Here is an 18875-nt window from a genome sequence, read left to right on the forward strand (position 1 = left end):
CCTGACTGTGGTTTGTGAAAACAGGGAGGTGGGAGTTCACTCCCACCTCCCTTGTGAAAATATCCGATCGTGAAACTAAACCACAGTCAGGTTACTGACTAGGCTCCTTCTTACTCGATATCGCTCAACCAGTTAGCCGGGGCGAACCTTGCCTTGTGTTTGTTGGACGATTACAAATAAAAATACTCAATTGCTTTATATAAACCCTACTCGATAGAACAAAAAATTCGATGATATATTCTTTGAAAATGGTTAAATTATCTCATCATCCATGGTAAATTAAAATTCGACCTGGTATTCAATTGTGGATACATGAATCTTTATGAACTATTCATAAGAGGCAAAAACAATGATATAATTCAGTTGTTGTATCGTCGGACGAATATTGATCGATTTAGCCCGATTCTAACGTGGAAAATCAAATTCCAACATATTAAATTTCATGCATTTATTTCGAGAAGAAGCAAATTTTAAGAATACATTGCAATGAAAAATTAGTCATTGAGAATTGTAGATTGCATAAATTATGAAAATATTTACACGACTCAAGAGCGATCAATAATCAAAACAGATTTTTAACGGATATGGACTTATACCGGTCCACTTAGAGCAAAAAAAACACTCAAGTTCAATGCAAATATAATGTTAATGGAAGGTAAAGTATGTTTTGTAAATGATTCGGGCCTCTTACACTACTGTCCGTTGTAGTGACTGACTGAGTATAACGGTCGAGTCGGAGCCTTCTCAACGGATCCCTTCACACTACCATCCTGTAGCGAGTGACTGAGCCGAGGATCAGTCGAGTTATTGGATATATCAGGTCAACTTCACTTCATCGTTTTTGAGCAATGCAAATAGAATAATTATCAACATAATGTGCAGTAATTCAAACGAGACTTTAAGAAATGTCTTAAATCTTTCAGCGTTTAACTGATGATGATATTTCGTTTTTTAGATTTTTCCGACGACTTCTTCATTTCCTCCAGTTCGGCCATTACGTCTTTGCTGTCGGCTTGTTTTTTAATGTAGTTCTCCAGCCTGTCGATGATCAAATCGACTCGGTTCGAAAGCTCACGGCACTTCTCATCCGCGCTGTCTTGGGCTCCTGTAAACCGAACACATCAAATCCACATATACCTCAGTGTAAGGAGGAAGATCAACGGATATTTGGATGTTGTTTGAGGTTGAAAAACAGCAGAAACTGTTTATCAAATTCAAAGGATGTTCTGAAAATACTATGCAAGGAATCTGTCAGGGAAATGTATAAACATTCAGTTCATGAGGATAAGTTGCGTTGAAAATTAGATTATAAACTGAAATTTGTAGAATTGGTCATTATACTACTTTTGGTATAAATAACGAGACGAGTAGTAACTAGTTAGCTTAACTAGTAATTAGTTCAAGAACTGTGAAACTAGTTTCGAATAAAGCCAATCTGCAAATGTACTGTAGAACTTAAATCCTGTCTTACAAACACAAAATAACAAACCCAATTTCGCAAACAGCCGGGGAACGTGAAAAATTTGGGTTTATCGTTTGATTGTTATAGTTCAATTAATGTTGATGATATGCTATAAAGATTACCATATATCAAGCTAGCATTATGTAGATAAATGTATCCAAGAAATAAATAGATTAGTTTACCTTCCAAATATTCCAACCGGCATTCTGTGGGATTCCCTTCTATTCTAGTCATACCGATGGCTTTTTTGAGTGACTGCATCATAAAATCAACAATTTCATACTCGTTCGCTTGTCCAGCTATGCAATCCATCGCGTACGTGTAGCCCTCCAAAATGATCGCAACCATGAAGTTAACCATCATGAAATTTACGATGATAACGAATGCCACGAACATTAGCGGAGCCATCACGGGACTGACTGCCTGCATTCGTCGGAAATTGAATTTATCTAGAATGGAGGTATATAATAGATTGAAACGTTATACAACTTAAATAATTTGGGCGTGAGAATGGTCGATTCTGAAACCTCAAAATGGACCCCCCTCCCCGTCACTTAAGCGCAACGTACACGATGCGGTGAAACACAGAAACAGGAAGCACGTGTTTCCCGTGTTTCTCTGTTGTATTTCCCTTTTGTGTTTCAAGCCCAATACATACGACAAACGAAAACACGTTTGACCTCGGAAACATCTTTTCCCGAAACAATGTTTATCGTTTCTTGTAAACGCTAGTGATCGAGAGAAACGCCCAGAAACACGTTTCTATCACCTGTTTTCCCAGTGCTGCGTTCGTTGGGCTTTAATAGAGACCGAATGGGTGACACCCAAATCCGTAACGTCCGGATGGAACCCTCTGAACCTATATCCCTATAGTAGAACATCATTCAGTGAGATCCTAGTAATAACACTTACTTAACATCATGTTCAATAATGTCTCCATACTAGCTATGAACGTTGAATATTCTCTTAAACGGACCATGAACTTCAGGTGACACAAACTAACAAATCCGAAAAACAGAACTAAGAACACGACCATAAATCGCATTAGTGGCCAGGACAACCACTTCATCATCAAGGCCAGGGCGCAAATTCTTTTGTTAAATCGCAGGAGTTTCAGCCCTTGAAGTGTCGATAGGAATACGATCATTGCGAGTAAATAAACCGACAACTGTAAATATAGACAGATCTCTTTTAACATTATACAAACAGATCACAATCACAAACGTTACATAGTTTATCATTTCCTCATTTCGTTAGTTTTATTCTGTGAAAATTACCTCGTCGTACAAAACGACATAGTCAAGATTTATGAATTTGGTCCTGTCCACCATCATTTCAGCCATCGCGTACGCCCCGAAGAATCTCACTATTTGCATGAATATGGCCACAAATCCCATGAGTATCACCGCAAACTCGTAAACATCCCAAAATGACTGTAAAGACAACGAACTTGAACGTTTATTGACGCCTTAAAATAACGCATATATTGCCTTAAATATTGTCGACAACAAATAATTCGTTATAAATTATACAATATCAATGATCAAGAAAGTTATTTCGGATTTTAATATATCGATTATTGAATTGAATTGACTGGCAACCAGTCTAACACCGATTTATTGATGACTTAGTCCGCATCTTCAAAAAACTATTTATTGAAATTTATCAAAAATAAAATGAGAATCATGAAACATATCTAATCAGAAAGGAATTCCAAAATTCACAGTTTTAATTGTTATTTTGCAACGCCAATATTGATGACGTAGTACACATCGACTCAAAACAGAACGCCTTGTATAACGCAATCATATAAACATTATTGTAAAGGTTTTGACGGCGTCAAAAGCCAGATAACGAATAGTTAGATAGTGAGTTATTCGAAAAAAAAGAAATTCAGTCAAATCCGATGCAAAAAAATTACGTCTCCGTTCTAATCTTCATATGTTCACGCATTTTATACTTACATTAAAATATTGACGTCGACCGATTTTCCGCAGTCTCTTCGAAGCGCGCACCGCGAAGTAGATCAGGAACCCGAGAAAAATGAATTGGAAAAAGAACATCACTGAGTTCGTCGGTGTCATTCCTTTCTCCAGGCGCATTACTGTCACTTTATACTTTGTAAACGCCCCTGAATTGAGAGCACGATTCTGAATCAAACAATTGCATCAAGTGATATGGATTTTTTAATTGGGAATACAATTGGTTTTTTTCGATATTTGTTCATCTCAACACGTTTTCAACGGGCTTCGTGATATGGTGGCTACTACGGGCTCATACACATAGACAAAATTCGATATCTTTCAAATATGAAATAAAATATACTTATATAAAAATGCAATCAATGAATCTTGAATTTGATAGGAAAACAATATTGGAGTTTTTGTCGACAGATAACCTTGTTTTACAACTGTCTATAGTCAGGACTGTAATGTAGTCCATTGATCGGGCGCAGCCATATTGCATTAATAATCATAAGCTCCTCTTTATATTCACTATGTATGTGATTACCTCCACTATTTAGGAATTCCACGAGGAGAAACGCCACACCATACAAGCGAACGTTGTTGTTGTAAAGCAAAAACTCGATGATGATACATCTTGTATTCTTATCCAACCAGTTTCCAGCTTTAATCGTTTTTAGAGTGCGCAGAGCTTGTTTCGGCTGCGTTCCCAAATTCACTACGTAACCGCCACCGGAGTACGTGGCAAATTTCCCAGACGTAGGCGAACCCTTGAGTTTCCAGGCCGACGAGTAACCGAACCCATAATCCGGTTTATCGTTTGGATCTAGAATATTGAAATCTCTACATGTAAATTCAAGAAAATATAAACAACGTCCAAATCTAAAATTGACGTCGAGAGAATTGATTTCATTCGAATCATTAATGCGGGCATTTTATACGGGGGGGGGGGTTACGGCATCTGCCATCATTTCTCGAAGGAGCGATGGAATTCACTTTCAGGCTGGAACTACGCACTATGCATACATTAATATCTTATTTGCATATTGAATTAGATACTCATTTTCCAGATGGCGTGTATTCACCTGATTTATTAACGGGAATCCATCCAGCTTTGTAATTCCCTTCTTCTTGGCTAAACATACTATAGCTAGGCCGGCACACATCACCAAATAACCGATCTAATCTCGAGTTACATGCGACTAAAACGATATTTACTACTAAAATGAATGTATAAGTACGTAAAAAGTTTATTTGGAAACGAAATTAAAGCAACTGTTCTCGATTACCGATGAACATATGAGTTGTATCTTTTAGAACCAATAGCGATTTAGCCAAAACAGGAAAACTTACCAGGTTTTGTTCGTAACTGACGTAGACGTGGAACGCAGACTCTCAACGCCTGTCGATCAACGATGTAATTCTTATATTTGTACCAATCATCACCCGGGAACATATCGTACCCGAACATTCCAGGCACCAGCGATTTTTCGGCGTAATCCCAAAACTGATCGAAATTCCTCACCTGCAGAAACAGGCAACGAAAGTGACCGATGAAAACGTATCATAAGAAAATAAGAAATAAGATACCCCGAAATGCTGAGTATTTCATAATAGAGTATAGTATACTATAGTAGTTTACTTGTCCCCATCAATATGTAGAAAATGAATACCTTAAAACAAAATAGGTTACAGACATTGAAGTGACAGGAGTCCGAGTAGAGCAATAAAGGTTGTATTTAAAAGGATGTTCAGGCACCTCGACATAAAAACGAACAAATAAAATAAAAGAAATGAAAAGGGATGAAACGATGAAAAATGCAAGATAAATTTATGTCATGCGGAAGTCTCTCTGAATGAAAATATATTTTAAAGTGTACATCAATCAAGTAGCTTACTACTTACGAGGGTGCTGATGGTTGGGGCGGATTTAATGAGTGCAGGTTGGCTTTGCCAAATTGGAGGAACTTTACAGAGGAACGGCTTATTGAAAATGCTAGTTTCGCTGGCCTAGATTCTGGGGTGGTTTCGAGCTCTGGTATTATATCTGTGATTAAATGAATTCCAATTAAATATATTTAAAATTTGTTGCGGAAGTTAGCTATTCACAAATCCGTATGCAAGTTTGATAAGTTCCAAGTTTATCATATCTTCGAATTTCGGAATCTGGATCTTTTTACAAAGAGGCATCTCATTAGTTTAAGGGTTTATTAGAGGGTATTAAAAACGATCCAATTGCTCACAACCATAAATAAATTGCCCATGGGCAAAGTGTGGTTTACCTTGAAAGCTAGAGGTTGTTTGGAGTAAGGGCATTGCTTGAAAAATCTTTTTAATTCGTGACTTCAAAGATCCACAGTTTATATTGTATTTTATCTTTCCTAAAGAATTATTTTGTAGTCAAATAAGACCAAAGATATACATTTGTTTGCGGTCCACGTCTAAAAGTTTGTAGGGTACAGGTAGGCACGGCAGGGAAACTATTTTATATTTTCAAAAAAATATGTTTAATATAATATGAAAAAATATTCAAATAAGGCCATCCCAAAATAATTGTCTGTTTGCTGCAACACCGACTCAACTTTTCAGGATGAGTCGGTAGGTAGGTAGAATTTTTTTTTTGCAAAATTTTTGGGCAAAAAAAAAACAAATTTTTCACCTTTGGGCTTTTTTACATGGAAACAATATCGCAAAAAATCATCTACGTTGCGCACAGGAAATTTGTCTAATAGCGTAGATTTCAAGAATTATTCTAAAATTATAACTTCGTCCAGAGCGTCATCTCTGTCTTAAAAATGAAACGGTACATTGAATATGTGCGCGCTTTCACGTTACCAGCTATTCAGTCACTTTAGTCACTATTAGAATGAATGGCAGCTTATTGGAACACTGCCAGTTTCCTGGAAACTTAAACTAGGCCACATGTCAAGGCATGTTTTCACACCATGCACACTAGAATTCAAACATACGTAGCTCATAGTCGGTCGGCTGTTTTTATCAAAAATAAAATTTATTTCAATGAATCCTAGAAAAAAGTTTTCACTCGGTACCTCTGAAGTCAGGTTGGTCGGGTTACGGCAAACAGACCATTATTTTGGGATGGCCTAAAATTCATCACATATCAGAGGGTGGCTGAATATTGTGTCTTGGAAACCTCTTCCAATGTTGGCCACGGAAGCTAAAATATCGGTGGTACAGAAGAAATCGGCTATTAGATCGTTTTAAGTCCTGGAATTTACCACTACAATATTCAGACCTCGACAGACCTTTTAGTTTGCTGCTTAGTATTTTCAGGTCACAAGAAATTACAATTTATTACAAATTCTATCGAACAGAAAACACAGCGCTCATCTTCTGCTATGATTATTCAGCCTATTTTCATATCAAACGTTCACGCGTTACAGCATCACCGTAGTGTACTGTACGAGCTTGTGTGTGTGTGGTGTAGCACTCCGCGTGCATGTGGAGGCCTCGTGTAAGTGAATATTCGCTTACACCTCAATGTCAATCAAAACAATCACCGGGTATTAAAATGAAACAATACCTATGGCAGATGAGTGAAATAATTACATCCTCACCAGCAATGAGCATTTGAAATCGGCACGTATACGGCACCTAGTCAAATGAAACGTACACCATTCTATGGCTTTCCCATAATTTTAGTAGCGCCGGATATTCCCCGTATATCCAAAAAACAATCCCATTTGTTCGTAGAGACAACGCCCCCCCAATCGAGGTCATTGCAATTTTATACGCGAGAGCTAAGAATTTTCCCGCCAAAAACAGTTTTTCGTAGAATTTTAACTCAGTTGACCATGTCATCGACGGAGGTTCGCCATGTCTTCAATCGCATCGATTATACGTCTTTTAAGCCGAGAACCAATGAAACAAATGCTCACATAAAAAAACGTACCGCGATTTTACATGAATTGGCTCAATGCCAACATCATATCGCTGACAAAGGTAAACCAAAAACTCACGGCGGATAAGGCATAAGTTCCAACGGTGTTGTTTCTGGTGTATCTATCGTTGTAGAAGATGTTCTCTATGTCTTTATAGAAATAGTGAGATCTCGTATCTCGATTTTCATAAGACAAAACCATCAGAATTCCAACATATATCGTGTAGAATATGATCTCCCAGATAATGTTCACCATTTCGATTTCCTTAAGCCTAAAAGAGATGAGAATTGACCATGTTAACACGACAAAGAACAAGGTTGCAGTTTTGCGGGTAGGATCGGGGAAAAGAACTGAAATATTTATGTATGTCATTCCAACCATGAGTTAAACTTCGCTTACGGCTGAGGAACCACGTTTTAACTGGCTGCTTAGCGTTTAAACCAAACAACAAATGAACTGTTACTACGATTCCGACTAAAAAGCATTTGGTCCTAAGTGTGAATACCATGTATCTCTGCCTTTGTCATCTTTATTGGAACATGGATTCTTGATTCCATGATTGGAATGGCCTACAGTCTATTCCCTCTTATTCCAGATAGCTTTTAGTTCCTCACCATGTATATATGTCTTCAGTTTATCGAGGCTGTCATCTGACTTGATTTGTTTTGATTTATCTCTATTGCCTAAATTGTATTCATTCGTACGTACCTCTTATCCCTGGCAGCTTTAAGTTCTTCCTCGTCCGGCGGCAGTGGTATGGCTTTATATCGAGCGATTTTTTCTTTAATATCAGGCGAGTTGCAGTAAGGATCGTGCAACCACTCCTCGTTGTCCTTGAGGCTGTTGTCGTACTCGCTCTCGTCCGGTTCCTCAAGGTCGGGTTTCTTGATGATCAGGGCGTAAAGAAGGGCCAAAAACAAAACCTGAAAAATGTCAAGGGAAGTGAAATGACATGAAACGATCATTCATCTACTGAATGAAAAAACGAAAAAAAAGAGAAATATAATAATCTTTATTTATCTAAGCATAATAAATTACATACAATTAATGTAAACATAATAATGGCAATCAATGCATAGAGATGTGATAACACTTCATCACAAAAGTAAAAAAAATGCAAAAAGTTCGAACCCACGTGAGAATATACTATGGTGAATGTACTACGGTACCTTAATCGGTTGTTGAAGCATGATCGACTGGATGAGAGAAACTCCAAATGATGCAATCCACTCCTTAGAGCCTGATAACCCGAGGTCTTTGGAGAACATGTTCGCGAAATAGAAGCTCACTGCCACGGCAATAAATGCAAGCGTATGGCCGACAATCACACACCACCACGGCAAAACCACTTTCTTCTTTTTCTTTTTCTGGTCGTCTTTTTTCGGTGATTCTGGTATTTTCCCGTAGCCCGATGCGTCCGTGTAGCTGATTTTCTGACTGGTTTGGGAGTCGTTCCAAGGTCGTCGCGATGGTGTCGCGGATTTTCTTTCGCCTGAACCGTAAATAAGTACAAATGATTAGTTAGATAAGTAGCTAAATTCCAGTCAAAACGGGCTTGATTTAGGCATTTACGTGCCTGTATCTAGATACTCTTTTTCGTTTTGCAACTCTATTTCCATCGCCTCCGAAGCCTGGTCCGACTTCATTTCGCTGTATTTCGAGTCGCACACGCGTTTTTTGCGACAACATTTGCCACAGGCGTTCGGTGGCCAGGGACCGGACATCCTGAACAGCAGCACGATAAACACATTCACCGGTACGATTATCAACGACGCCAGGATAGAAACGACCAGTTGCTCGAGCGTAAACTTGATCGGCCCGATGACAATTTGCGTGACGTTTTGCCGCATCGCCATGGCCTTGTAGAAGGTCAAACTGGCCATCATCGACACGTAGACGAGGGTTAAACAACACGTCAATCTCTGAACGCGGGTGAAGTTGCTTTTCGGAGGTCTTTTAAAAACCGATAACCAAATATGCCCGTCGGAGAGGTCTTTGCGAGTTTTCGACCAGAATAGATAGTTGAAGGCTTTCATCTCGATGTCTCCCGCAAGGGGAATTATTCTGTCGATCTGAAAAAACGCATCGACATATCTCAAGTAGACGATTGGTTCATTAATGCTAGTGGTCCATTAAGGCCTACTAGTTTTTAACGTTATTACGTAGGTAGTAAATAATTAATTAAAAACGTTTATATTAACCATAACTTGCAAGGTCTGGCCCATTGCTAATTCCACTGCTCACGTTTCAAAAAGCAATCTACGTATATTTCGGATCATTTATTGCTTATCAGTGCTTATTTGATGAGAACTGTTGCAGCTAAGAACATGTTTTGGTTATACATGTATCAGTTTTTACAATGCTTAGGCAAAACAACACATAAGGTCCCAGTGGAGAAGAAGGAATTGGAATGACACTCACCAAACCGTCTTCTTGTTCTACGGCCAACCATTTGTCACAAATGAACAGATATCTATCCAGAGTTTGAATATCGGTTACTTGCATCTGGTTGAAAAACCAAGACGGATTCTTGCCACCATTATCGTGCCAAATACTGAATGATACATTTCAAAATTAACTTTCTATCATTGAGATTAAATTAAGAGAAACTAAATAAGACAGTATGGTATCGAAGATTTACACTTGACAGTAAGAAATACGTATTAGTTCTCCTAATTCAGATGTTGATAGAATATCATTTAGAAATGTTTTAATGTATTAGTCAACGTATTACCGTAAATGCGCTAAGTTTCCCAGCGGTTTCGGCACTACCATAATGAACGAATTAACATCGCCTTTTTGAAGAACCTTCCTTTTCTCATCCATTAAAACTCTGGGACCCGTATCACCATCTTCACCGGTCAATACAAACGATACTTGAGCTGTCGTACCTGAAAATATAAACACATGAGGACACGCAGGAAACACGTACGTAAGTCAGGTGATAGATCTAAGGAACTTTCAAAGGGAATACGAGATGGATTTCGTTCACAATACCGGCTTCTTTCGCTTCTCCTGTAGTTACGAGTATTTCATAAATGTATTTATCTCGGGGATCGTTATCCGGCAGCGGCGTGGAACCAGCCTATCGAAAAATAGGTATAATGATGTTAATACTATCCATTGATAATTCGTTAAAAAGCATTTTTACACAACATCATCTACAAATGTAAAACTATGCGTCAGTAACACAGTGAAGGGTTAGATACGACCATCAAGGCCATGTTGTCTCAAATACTCAAATAACATTTTTAGAGATTTTGACAGACATTTTTAGGGTTTTGACTGTGCAACTATCGGTCCAGAACATATCTTGTTATTGTAAATTTCTGAAACCTTACCCTTACGAGATATTTTCTGTCGGCTTTAACAGCCCAGATCAGTAGAATTAAGTATAAACATAGTAGAGACACCATCGTACCGAACACCACTGGATTGTCGTTAGGATTGAGAAATCCGCCGCTAAAATCTATTTTCGGTAGAGGAATCGTAAAAGACGACCCGAACGTCGTCAAATGTGTGCATTTACACTGCGTGCTATCACTAGTAGTTAGGTCACCAACCTGTGGTAGAACATAGATACGATTAGCGCCAGAGATTTCAAACTACAGCCAACCCCCGGTATACCGGCCACATCGGTTCAGAACGATTTTGACTATATGGAGAGTGAATGGCGGTATATCGGGGTGTTTTACTATGTATTTGTATTGAGATGTACATTGGCGGTAGGTGGGGGCGGCGGTAAATGGGAGGGTTATTAAATTTGACTGGTGGCCAGCGCCTCGAGTCAAGAACGAAAGAATACTTCAAGTGGATTTTACTCAAAACAAAGGAGGGCGGCCAGTCAAAACTAGATATTGATTATGACTAGGATCCAGAATGAATTTTGACCTCAGGGAGCTTCCTCAAAAATCGTATTCCACGTCAGATGAAGTAAGAGGGGTTTCCAAGAGGATATTTTACCGTGCAGCCAGCATTCGACCATTCTTCGGTCTTTGTATTCCAGTACAAGCAATCAGCAGTGAAAAATGATGCATTGTAAATAGCCTCCTTGTAATCATCGACAGTTGCATTGGCAGGATCTGCAAACGAATCGTAGACGGTATCTTGAAGAATTCGGAATAAATTTTCAAGAAATGCATGTTTGCGTCATAGAATCGGGCATCTAACCTATAGTTCCATTCAAAGCCTTGATGCCAACATAAACTGGTTTATCGGTTCTGCAAAAAAAAGTCGTTCAGTATGATATGCAGGTTAAAATATCTGATTAAATCGAAAACTTACTCGCGCAAAGAATGACTTGAAATATTTTGGATTAAAACTGTTAAGCTTATGCAGAACAATCAATACTTGGTGTCAATACATCGTTTACCCATTTAGAATGTTGTGGAACAAGCATGTATTCAGATCCCTTTCTGCTGCTGTAGAGCCATTCACATCAGTTTCAGCATGAAAGGGCAGCGTGCAGTTGAAATCATGTTTAGAAACAGTTGGACGTGAACCGACTTTGACGAAAACGACGAATCTCGTTATATTCTCCGAAAGAACAAAACCACCAGGAGGATCTTTAACAAAATTGAGAAACAATTCAGAAATGTGTATTCACACGCTTACTACGTGACCTGAAATGTTTAAGTCTAATGATATCGGTTGCACCATTGACAAAGTTCATGTTCTTCGATATCATAATCTTTCATCCATGAATTCAAATCAACGCTTTAAAAAAACTTTCGCTGATAACAACCGTAATTACAAATCAAGTTAACTCCGACCGTTCGTAGATTGTGTAGATGATGACAATAAAAAGGAGTGTGAGTACCTTTCATCGGGGCTGTTGTAGTAACATTAATTTTTGGATTTATCGACGGAGTTGAATTTGTCAGTGAAGTCACAGTTGCAGATGTCCCAGTGACAATAGTTTTGGTATTGGTTATACCGGCAGTTGTTGCGCCGAAAGTGGTAACATTGGTTACATCAGTTATATTGAATGAAGTAGTGTCCAATGTCTGGTCTGGAGTCTTAAAAATCTTGGAATTTGGTAAAGTAGTTCGGGGAGTACTACTGGAAGTTGCAGCGCTCGGAGAAGTAACGCTGGAACTCGAGGATGTAACCGTATTTGAAGTCGTGCTATTTGAAATTGAAGACAACTTTGTAGTTGGGGCTTGCTGCGTGTTGTTGTTGGTAGTCGATTCTGTTGTGCCGTTGACGAGGTCCGTGGCGTTTTCACTTAATACAACTTTAATGCCGAGCGTTGCGTCAAGTGGTACCGTTATAGTATGGATCAGCATTTCCTCATTAGGCTTCGTCGATTCTACAACACTTATATCTGGAATCTAAGTACATTAAAAAAAAAAACATGATAAAGTGCAATATCTGATATTACTAATTAGCATTATCAACAGTTTCTTTGCTACGATATTTACGCCGTTTCGTTTCCTTTCGATAACTAGTACGATCGGGTCTGGCAGACCGCCAACGATCATCGGGTCACCGGTTTCATTTCTCATATCTAACGACAGTAGTCCTGACGTCACTTCCTTGGGTTTGGTTGCCGCGTTGTTACCGGTGTTGTTCGAAAACGTATAAATGTTTGAACTGATTGAAAGACACTTAAATACGAAGAACACGAAAACGTGTTAACATACATTGTTGATATCCGACAAAATATAGGAGAAATTGTATACTTAGAGCTTTTGATGTTCCACTAATACGAACCTTTGACTCTACAAAGTAAGTCGTGTCATTCCCTTCTCCGACTATCAACGAAGGGTTAGGCAAATCTATTTTATCCTTCGAGTTTTTCCTGCCAGGCGTGATAGGTTCTAAATTGCAAAAAGAAACTCAATTAGTCGATTCAAATAGTAATAAATCGAACATTTTGATATTACGTACTTTTGGATAGCTCTCCAGAAAACCTCTTTTCCAGACTCATACTCATTGATGCCGTTGTCATAACGCTTGGCTCGTCGCCGGGAACTTTTCGTTGCATCACAATCATAACCATACAAGATTTAACTAATGTGTCCAAATCCAGAATATACTGTTTAGCCTAAAACGATCATAACAACATAAACATGTCTATTGGAAAGTCGCGTCATGCAAAATATTAGTTGAACAAACGATTGATTTTTATAATGGTATCTGTTTAGTCATTTGTGTATAAACCTCATATTGTCTTCTAACCCCTAGCAAAATGTTGGCCATACGTACATGTATATCCTATTGTCTTGTAACCGAATTTGCATTATAGCCTTTTGAGGCTATATGTACTGGATAGTCAAAACGTGTGGCTTTATCTCACATTTAAACCTTCGCAGAAATTACATGCGTTTTTTTAGATGCGTTGGACTTTCGCGCTTTACCATCATCGTAAGAAATGAATCTTTGAACGACCGCGTTGGAAGGCTTATCGACGGCGTTCAACAGTGTCAATGAATACTTTTGACTCAGCCGTTAAAACAGTTAATTACATACCGTATTTACAACATCATCCAGTTTTAGCATTTCTTTCTGTAATTCAGCCGGAGACAAAGTTCTTGTTGGAGGAGTATTCTGTTGTTTACTATTCGGATTCAACATCGATTCATACATGGCAATTTCTTTTTGCGCATTTTTGCTGACCTCTCCAGCACCAATAGCCGCATTTCCTAAATTGAATAGACCCATTATACTAAGATAAATCTTCGAAACCTTAGATCAGAGAAAAGAAACAAAAGCCAATTAAGAACTTGAATTCGATCGCAGACCCGTGGCCCAAGAGCTGCTTCCACACTCCCAGTTCAAATTTGAATCAAGCATTAATTTTTGTCGTCGTATCAGAAATGATGATCATTTGGTTAATAGGGTCTGGTCGCTTGAAGCCAGTAGTAAACTGATATGAGTTTTACGTTTGAGTTGAATACAATCGGAAAGGAATAATGTTCAGTATAGTTTATAGTGTACAATCTTAGAAATAACCTACCGACCACTTCCAGTAAAAACCTGCTAACGCTCTCAATGTCTTCGGCGGAACTTTCAACTTGACCCGCGCGTTGAATTGACATATGACAGTAATCCGTCAGTATTGCGTAAAGCAATTCCTATTTGACATCAAAAGAAGATGGAAAACTTATAAGTAAACTGGAACTGTTTTCTGTAGACCTTATTTAGTGACGCAAGCATAATGGGTATTAAAGGGGTTCACTGAATTTCGACCCGCGAGATTCTTTTTTCGATTACTTTTACTCGCCAACCAACTTCTCTTGAAAATAAACTATATATATATAACCAAACTTGATGAAACCTTTCAGTGCGTCTACACCGCAGTGCGGGGTATAAATCGATAATGGACTTTGTTAGTACGCCGCACTGGCTACCGCACTAGAAGGTATTGATTAGTCAGCACCGAAAGGGTTTTAATTAGATAAAATCGTTTCGTTACAACTTACAATCGTTCTAATGGATAACTCGTCATGACGCGCTGTTACTACACCTAACGCTGAAGCTAGCTGGTTCAAAACGCCGATAGTAGGAGGCGTTATTGCTGTATATTCGCCCACAACTAATTCACGATACTGAAAAATAAATCATGCGTCATCGGAGTGAGACCGATGCCAAATTTTTGGTATTTATCAAGTTGTCAGTTGGGACAAGTCCAAGAACATTTTCAAATCCTCGTCGGAGTTGTTAGTATCAGTCGTCCAAACCGTGCTCATTAATTGGGCTTAGATCAGCCCAGTAATGTCGGGTCAAATGTCAACCCCGAACAAAGGGTTTACTTGATTTGGTAGGACGGGATATGGTTACGGATGATACCGGTATTGAAATCCTCAATGGATTACCACTGGATTACCTTTTCTCTCACTTTTTGTCTGGCAAGAAGGGATTCGTTCCTCGGTGGTATATTCGCTGCATCAAACGTTTGGTTCAGCGAATTCAAATCTGTTTATGTAAAATAAACAAGAAACGAATAACAGATCTCCAATCCCTTATTATCAAAATGAATTTCATAATTCCAGTCGTATAAACGATATGAATGCTGCTAAAGATTCAACAGAAGAAAAACAAATGGCTCAAAACCTCCATATCCAACCGTTTCAATGTCGTGTTAGAATTTGAGGACACCCTAAAACTAATGCGATCCGTTTAATATTTAATAGGCTTTATGTGCCATCGTGTAAAGAATGCTTACAATCGTTGAACTGTGCATCATCACTGGCCGCTTCGTTATTCAGATAGCCGCCGTATAAACCAATGAACTGAGCGAATCCTGCAAGATTAGCTGCCGCCAATTGATCCTGAATCTTCGCTTCAACCACTGACCACTTAGACAGAGTATTGGCGATAGTTTTAGGCGTAGGTGGCAGCACCTGTAAAAGTATTAGGCGGTTTATATTGCTGGACTACGAAAGCGCGGCTTTAAGATTTAGAAAACAACGTTGAAGTGGAATATATAAGAATTGCTATAATGCAGACCATGCCCGTGCAATCACATGCTGTCTTAAATTGTTACTAAGACACAAGCTATACACACGACCAAGCCACGTCGTATAGCTATTTTAACTAAATTACTAAATAGTTTTAAAATCAATTAAATCCAAATATACATTTAAAATTGTGTTGCTTTTCCGGGATTTTCAATGGAATGAATGGCCAATCATGACGTACAATGAACGTGTGATGACGTCATGTACAAACGATCTGTTTTCACCAACAAATCAGGTTTTTTATTTCATAAAAATCACGACGTACTTTGACTGAAAGGAACATATCAGTAAGGGCACCCAGCCGGTCTAAACAACGCAATGTCACATTTAAGTGATAGTCATTAGACACTAAACCTGTCGGTAACATTGAGGGTTTTTCCATCGTCGCGTTGTTGCCTGAAATTGAATTGAAAACCTAAGTAAAATTACACTCCGAAATTACAATCTTAAAATCGTATGATAGATCTACAATACAATAACAGTCAGTATAATTGTCGGGATTGTAAATGATACTTGATTTTCAATTGTTTCTAATTCAAAAGAAAAATGTATTTTCGTGATGATTGCTACGACGCAGCCATTATTTGACGTTTATATTGCTTGAACAATGTCGGTCATCAGCTTAAGTAACCACTGTCATTATATCAGAAGAATCTTTTTCGTGGAAAAAGTGTTTTAAATATCATATCTCACCGTCGTAAATCCAAATGGGATCATCTGTAGGCTTTACCCTGTAAGCGATCTTGTACCGAAGTGGACCGTCCTGATCGCTACAATCCTTACTACAGAAAACGTTAAACTCTGTACCGATTGCCGTTCCTTCAGGCGGATCCACACCGCAAATCCCTTCCTTCGGAGTATCGTTTATCTCGAACGGCAGACTGGCCTTTCCTATCGATGCAAAGAAAAACTAACAGGATCCGTTTTGAAGTTATATCTGAGGTCAACTAAGTTATCAGTTAAGATTCTCATGTTTGGAGTTGAAAATGACGTATTAAACCTCGTATAAATTTCCAATCACATGAACCAAACGTCCGCCGACTAGTTTGCTATCTCTTCCTAGGGCCTTCTAGACCGAAGATACTAGCGGTCCAAGATTTCAATACAGACACCATTTCAAAAGGGCACAAGCAGATGCAAAAAAGGAACATTTAGGCCCTAAGAGAAAGACGTAGCTCTCTTAAACTGATTTTGTTTTCTGATGAAGCTAGTGTGCAGTAGTGAATATCAGTATGTGGACGCTTCGGGAAATTAAATATTGACAGAGTCATTCATTTGGAAACCATGATCATGCTGTTTTGGCGCCCTCTCATCATAGGTTATATGCCAGAAACTGACCTAAAGACAAAACCACAAATATCCATTCAGCCAAGCCGAATTAAAGTAAGATAGACACGATGATTTTATACCTTTGATTTTCGGGTTTGCTGTCCTCCACGACTGCACTAATAGCGCGTATCTCGCATCTTGATCGGTTCTCAAATTGTTGAAATAGCCATCTACAGCTGGGTATATAGAAATGTAATCATGCGTGATACCAGTGGGCACTGATTTCGCCCAATCGTTTAGCGCAATTGTTTGGAAAAGGATTGTGTGACCTTGGATTTTCACTTTTCTCAACGTCCAGCTAAAATGCGATTTTTCATGTCAACATATATCCCACACGTATATGTACGTGAAAAATCCCACAATAATTCAGCCAAATATCTAAAGCGATTAGCAAAACTCCTTCCGAATTGGTTCAGACGTACTGATGATTGCGAATAGTCTTTAGCCCAAACGTTGCTCAAATTGAGGGAAATTGTCCATCGAATGGTGGATAATTGTATTTACGCGACGAGAGACTGAGGACCACGCACTGGCGCCATCTATCACTAAACCTTCACGTGCGCTCGCAGCTGTTCAATAGCCAATCGGATACCTTGCGCCTTAGTCTCTGCAGAGCTGCGTCATGATAGGTAGACGTGTTTTGAGCATTCGTTCTCGCGAAAATCCATCTTAGTCGTCGCATTTTACTTAGTTGGCGCCGACGAAGTAGGGGCCACTGTCATTTATCATGTGCGCTGTAACAACACAACTGTAATATACACTTCCATTCTAGAACTTATGACCTTTGGCTGAATTTATTATGGGATTTCTCCCGCATATTTATCTTATACGGATGTTGTGTATCTTCACGCCTTATCCAGTTTGTTACCTATTACTTCGGATTATCTGGAAAACATCGAATGATTTGATTATCATTACCTATGATTGGAGAAGGGTCGTATAAACTTACTCGAAACCGAAATCGCGAAGCCCCGGGAAATTTGTGATGGTCGTTCCTATTGAAAATCGGCTGCTGGGATTCATTTTAGTTTGACAGTTCGTAACACATCTAAAAACAAAAACGATTACCAAAATTTACGCAAAGGTTTTGCAGAAATTACCGAAAATGTGTCTTGAAGTTTTTTTTGAGAAACGTCATCGATTCCGTATAGTTTACATGTGTGCTATCGAGGCCGTTTTTAGTTACTCGGAGTATGGATTTTTTTTCAAAAAAGTGGGAGAACGAAGGGAAAAAATAAAAATGAGCTATTTTGGACGTTTTAAAACGGAAGGGAACGGAAAATCGTATTTAAAACAAAATTATTGTTTGAGTATTTTCCACATAAAACCTCGGACGGACTGCATAAAATAAGCAAAAAGTTGTAATGAATTTGAATCAAATGTCGGAAGAAATAAATTTTTTCAAATCACGAGATCTAGAAATTAAGATGAATATAACTTAACGTAGATATATAATTACAGAACAACAAATAGGATAAATTAAAGTATAATGAATTAGGAACAAAAGAAATCATGAATACGATGAATTAGTAACTTGTGAAAGTTACTAGATTTAAAATCGAGGCTGATATGATGAAGCAATTATTTTGTTATTGAAAAAAAAATTTAAAAACACCCCTTGTAATTAAAAAGGTTTAAAGCCTATAAATGTTAGATTTAGCCGCGTACGCTTGGGGATCTACGGCGGACAAGGTAGACGTCCTACGAAGGGGACTTAACTGTATTCGTACTACAAAGATAACACTTACATCAT

General features: G+C 38.5%; 2 protein-coding genes across 2 annotated transcripts; both read right to left on the reverse strand.

Annotated features, from left to right (window-relative positions):
- Positions 1 to 445: 445 nt before the first annotated feature.
- Positions 446 to 5133, reverse strand: LOC141904161 (polycystin-2-like). The gene is made up of 9 exons (XM_074792697.1): positions 5100 to 5133; positions 4780 to 4951; positions 4512 to 4628; positions 3974 to 4252; positions 3427 to 3593; positions 2740 to 2895; positions 2375 to 2630; positions 1645 to 1911; positions 446 to 1105 (listed from the first exon to the last, which is right to left on the reverse strand). Exons 2-9 carry the CDS (start codon positions 4895 to 4897, stop codon positions 927 to 929), a joined length of 1539 nt encoding a protein of 512 aa, XP_074648798.1. The 5' UTR covers positions 4898 to 4951; positions 5100 to 5133; the 3' UTR covers positions 446 to 926.
- Positions 5134 to 7346: 2213 nt separating this feature from the next.
- On the reverse strand, positions 7347 to 18875 carry LOC141904393 (uncharacterized). The gene is made up of 25 exons (XM_074792978.1): positions 18871 to 18875; positions 18072 to 18170; positions 17203 to 17420; positions 16487 to 16684; positions 16059 to 16189; positions 15499 to 15676; positions 15160 to 15248; positions 14756 to 14881; positions 14290 to 14407; positions 13803 to 13975; positions 13221 to 13377; positions 13044 to 13150; positions 12752 to 12937; positions 12148 to 12661; positions 11701 to 11893; positions 11499 to 11548; positions 11292 to 11410; positions 10670 to 10891; positions 10326 to 10413; positions 10063 to 10219; positions 9750 to 9882; positions 8905 to 9400; positions 8498 to 8820; positions 8037 to 8251; positions 7347 to 7599 (listed from the first exon to the last, which is right to left on the reverse strand). The coding sequence occupies exons 1-25, from the start codon at positions 18873 to 18875 to the stop codon at positions 7347 to 7349; spliced, it is 4548 nt and encodes a 1515-aa protein (XP_074649079.1).

This window comes from Tubulanus polymorphus, chromosome 4 (assembly GCF_964204645.1).
Source record: "Tubulanus polymorphus chromosome 4, tnTubPoly1.2, whole genome shotgun sequence".
Lineage (NCBI taxonomy): Eukaryota > Metazoa > Nemertea > Palaeonemertea > Tubulaniformes > Tubulanidae > Tubulanus > Tubulanus polymorphus.

Excerpts from the sequence above, each read along its gene's own strand:
- LOC141904161 (XM_074792697.1), bottom strand. The coding sequence starts at position 4,897 with ATGTTCGGGTACGATATGTTCCCGGGTGATGATTGGTACAAATATAAG. Across the intron at positions 4,253-4,511 it reads GATTCCCGTTAATAAATCAG|ATCCAAACGATAAACCGGAT; the intron begins GTGAATACACGC and ends TCAATATTCTAG. Across the intron at positions 2,631-2,739 it reads ATGTCGTTTTGTACGACGAG|TTGTCGGTTTATTTACTCGC; the intron begins GTAATTTTCACA and ends CTATATTTACAG.
- LOC141904393 (XM_074792978.1), bottom strand. Across the intron at positions 17,421-18,071 it reads CTTCGCGATTTCGGTTTCGA|CTGGACGTTGAGAAAAGTGA; the intron begins GTAAGTTTATAC and ends ATCGCATTTTAG. Across the intron at positions 9,883-10,062 it reads GGAAACTTAGCGCATTTACG|TATTTGGCACGATAATGGTG; the intron begins GTAATACGTTGA and ends TGTATCATTCAG.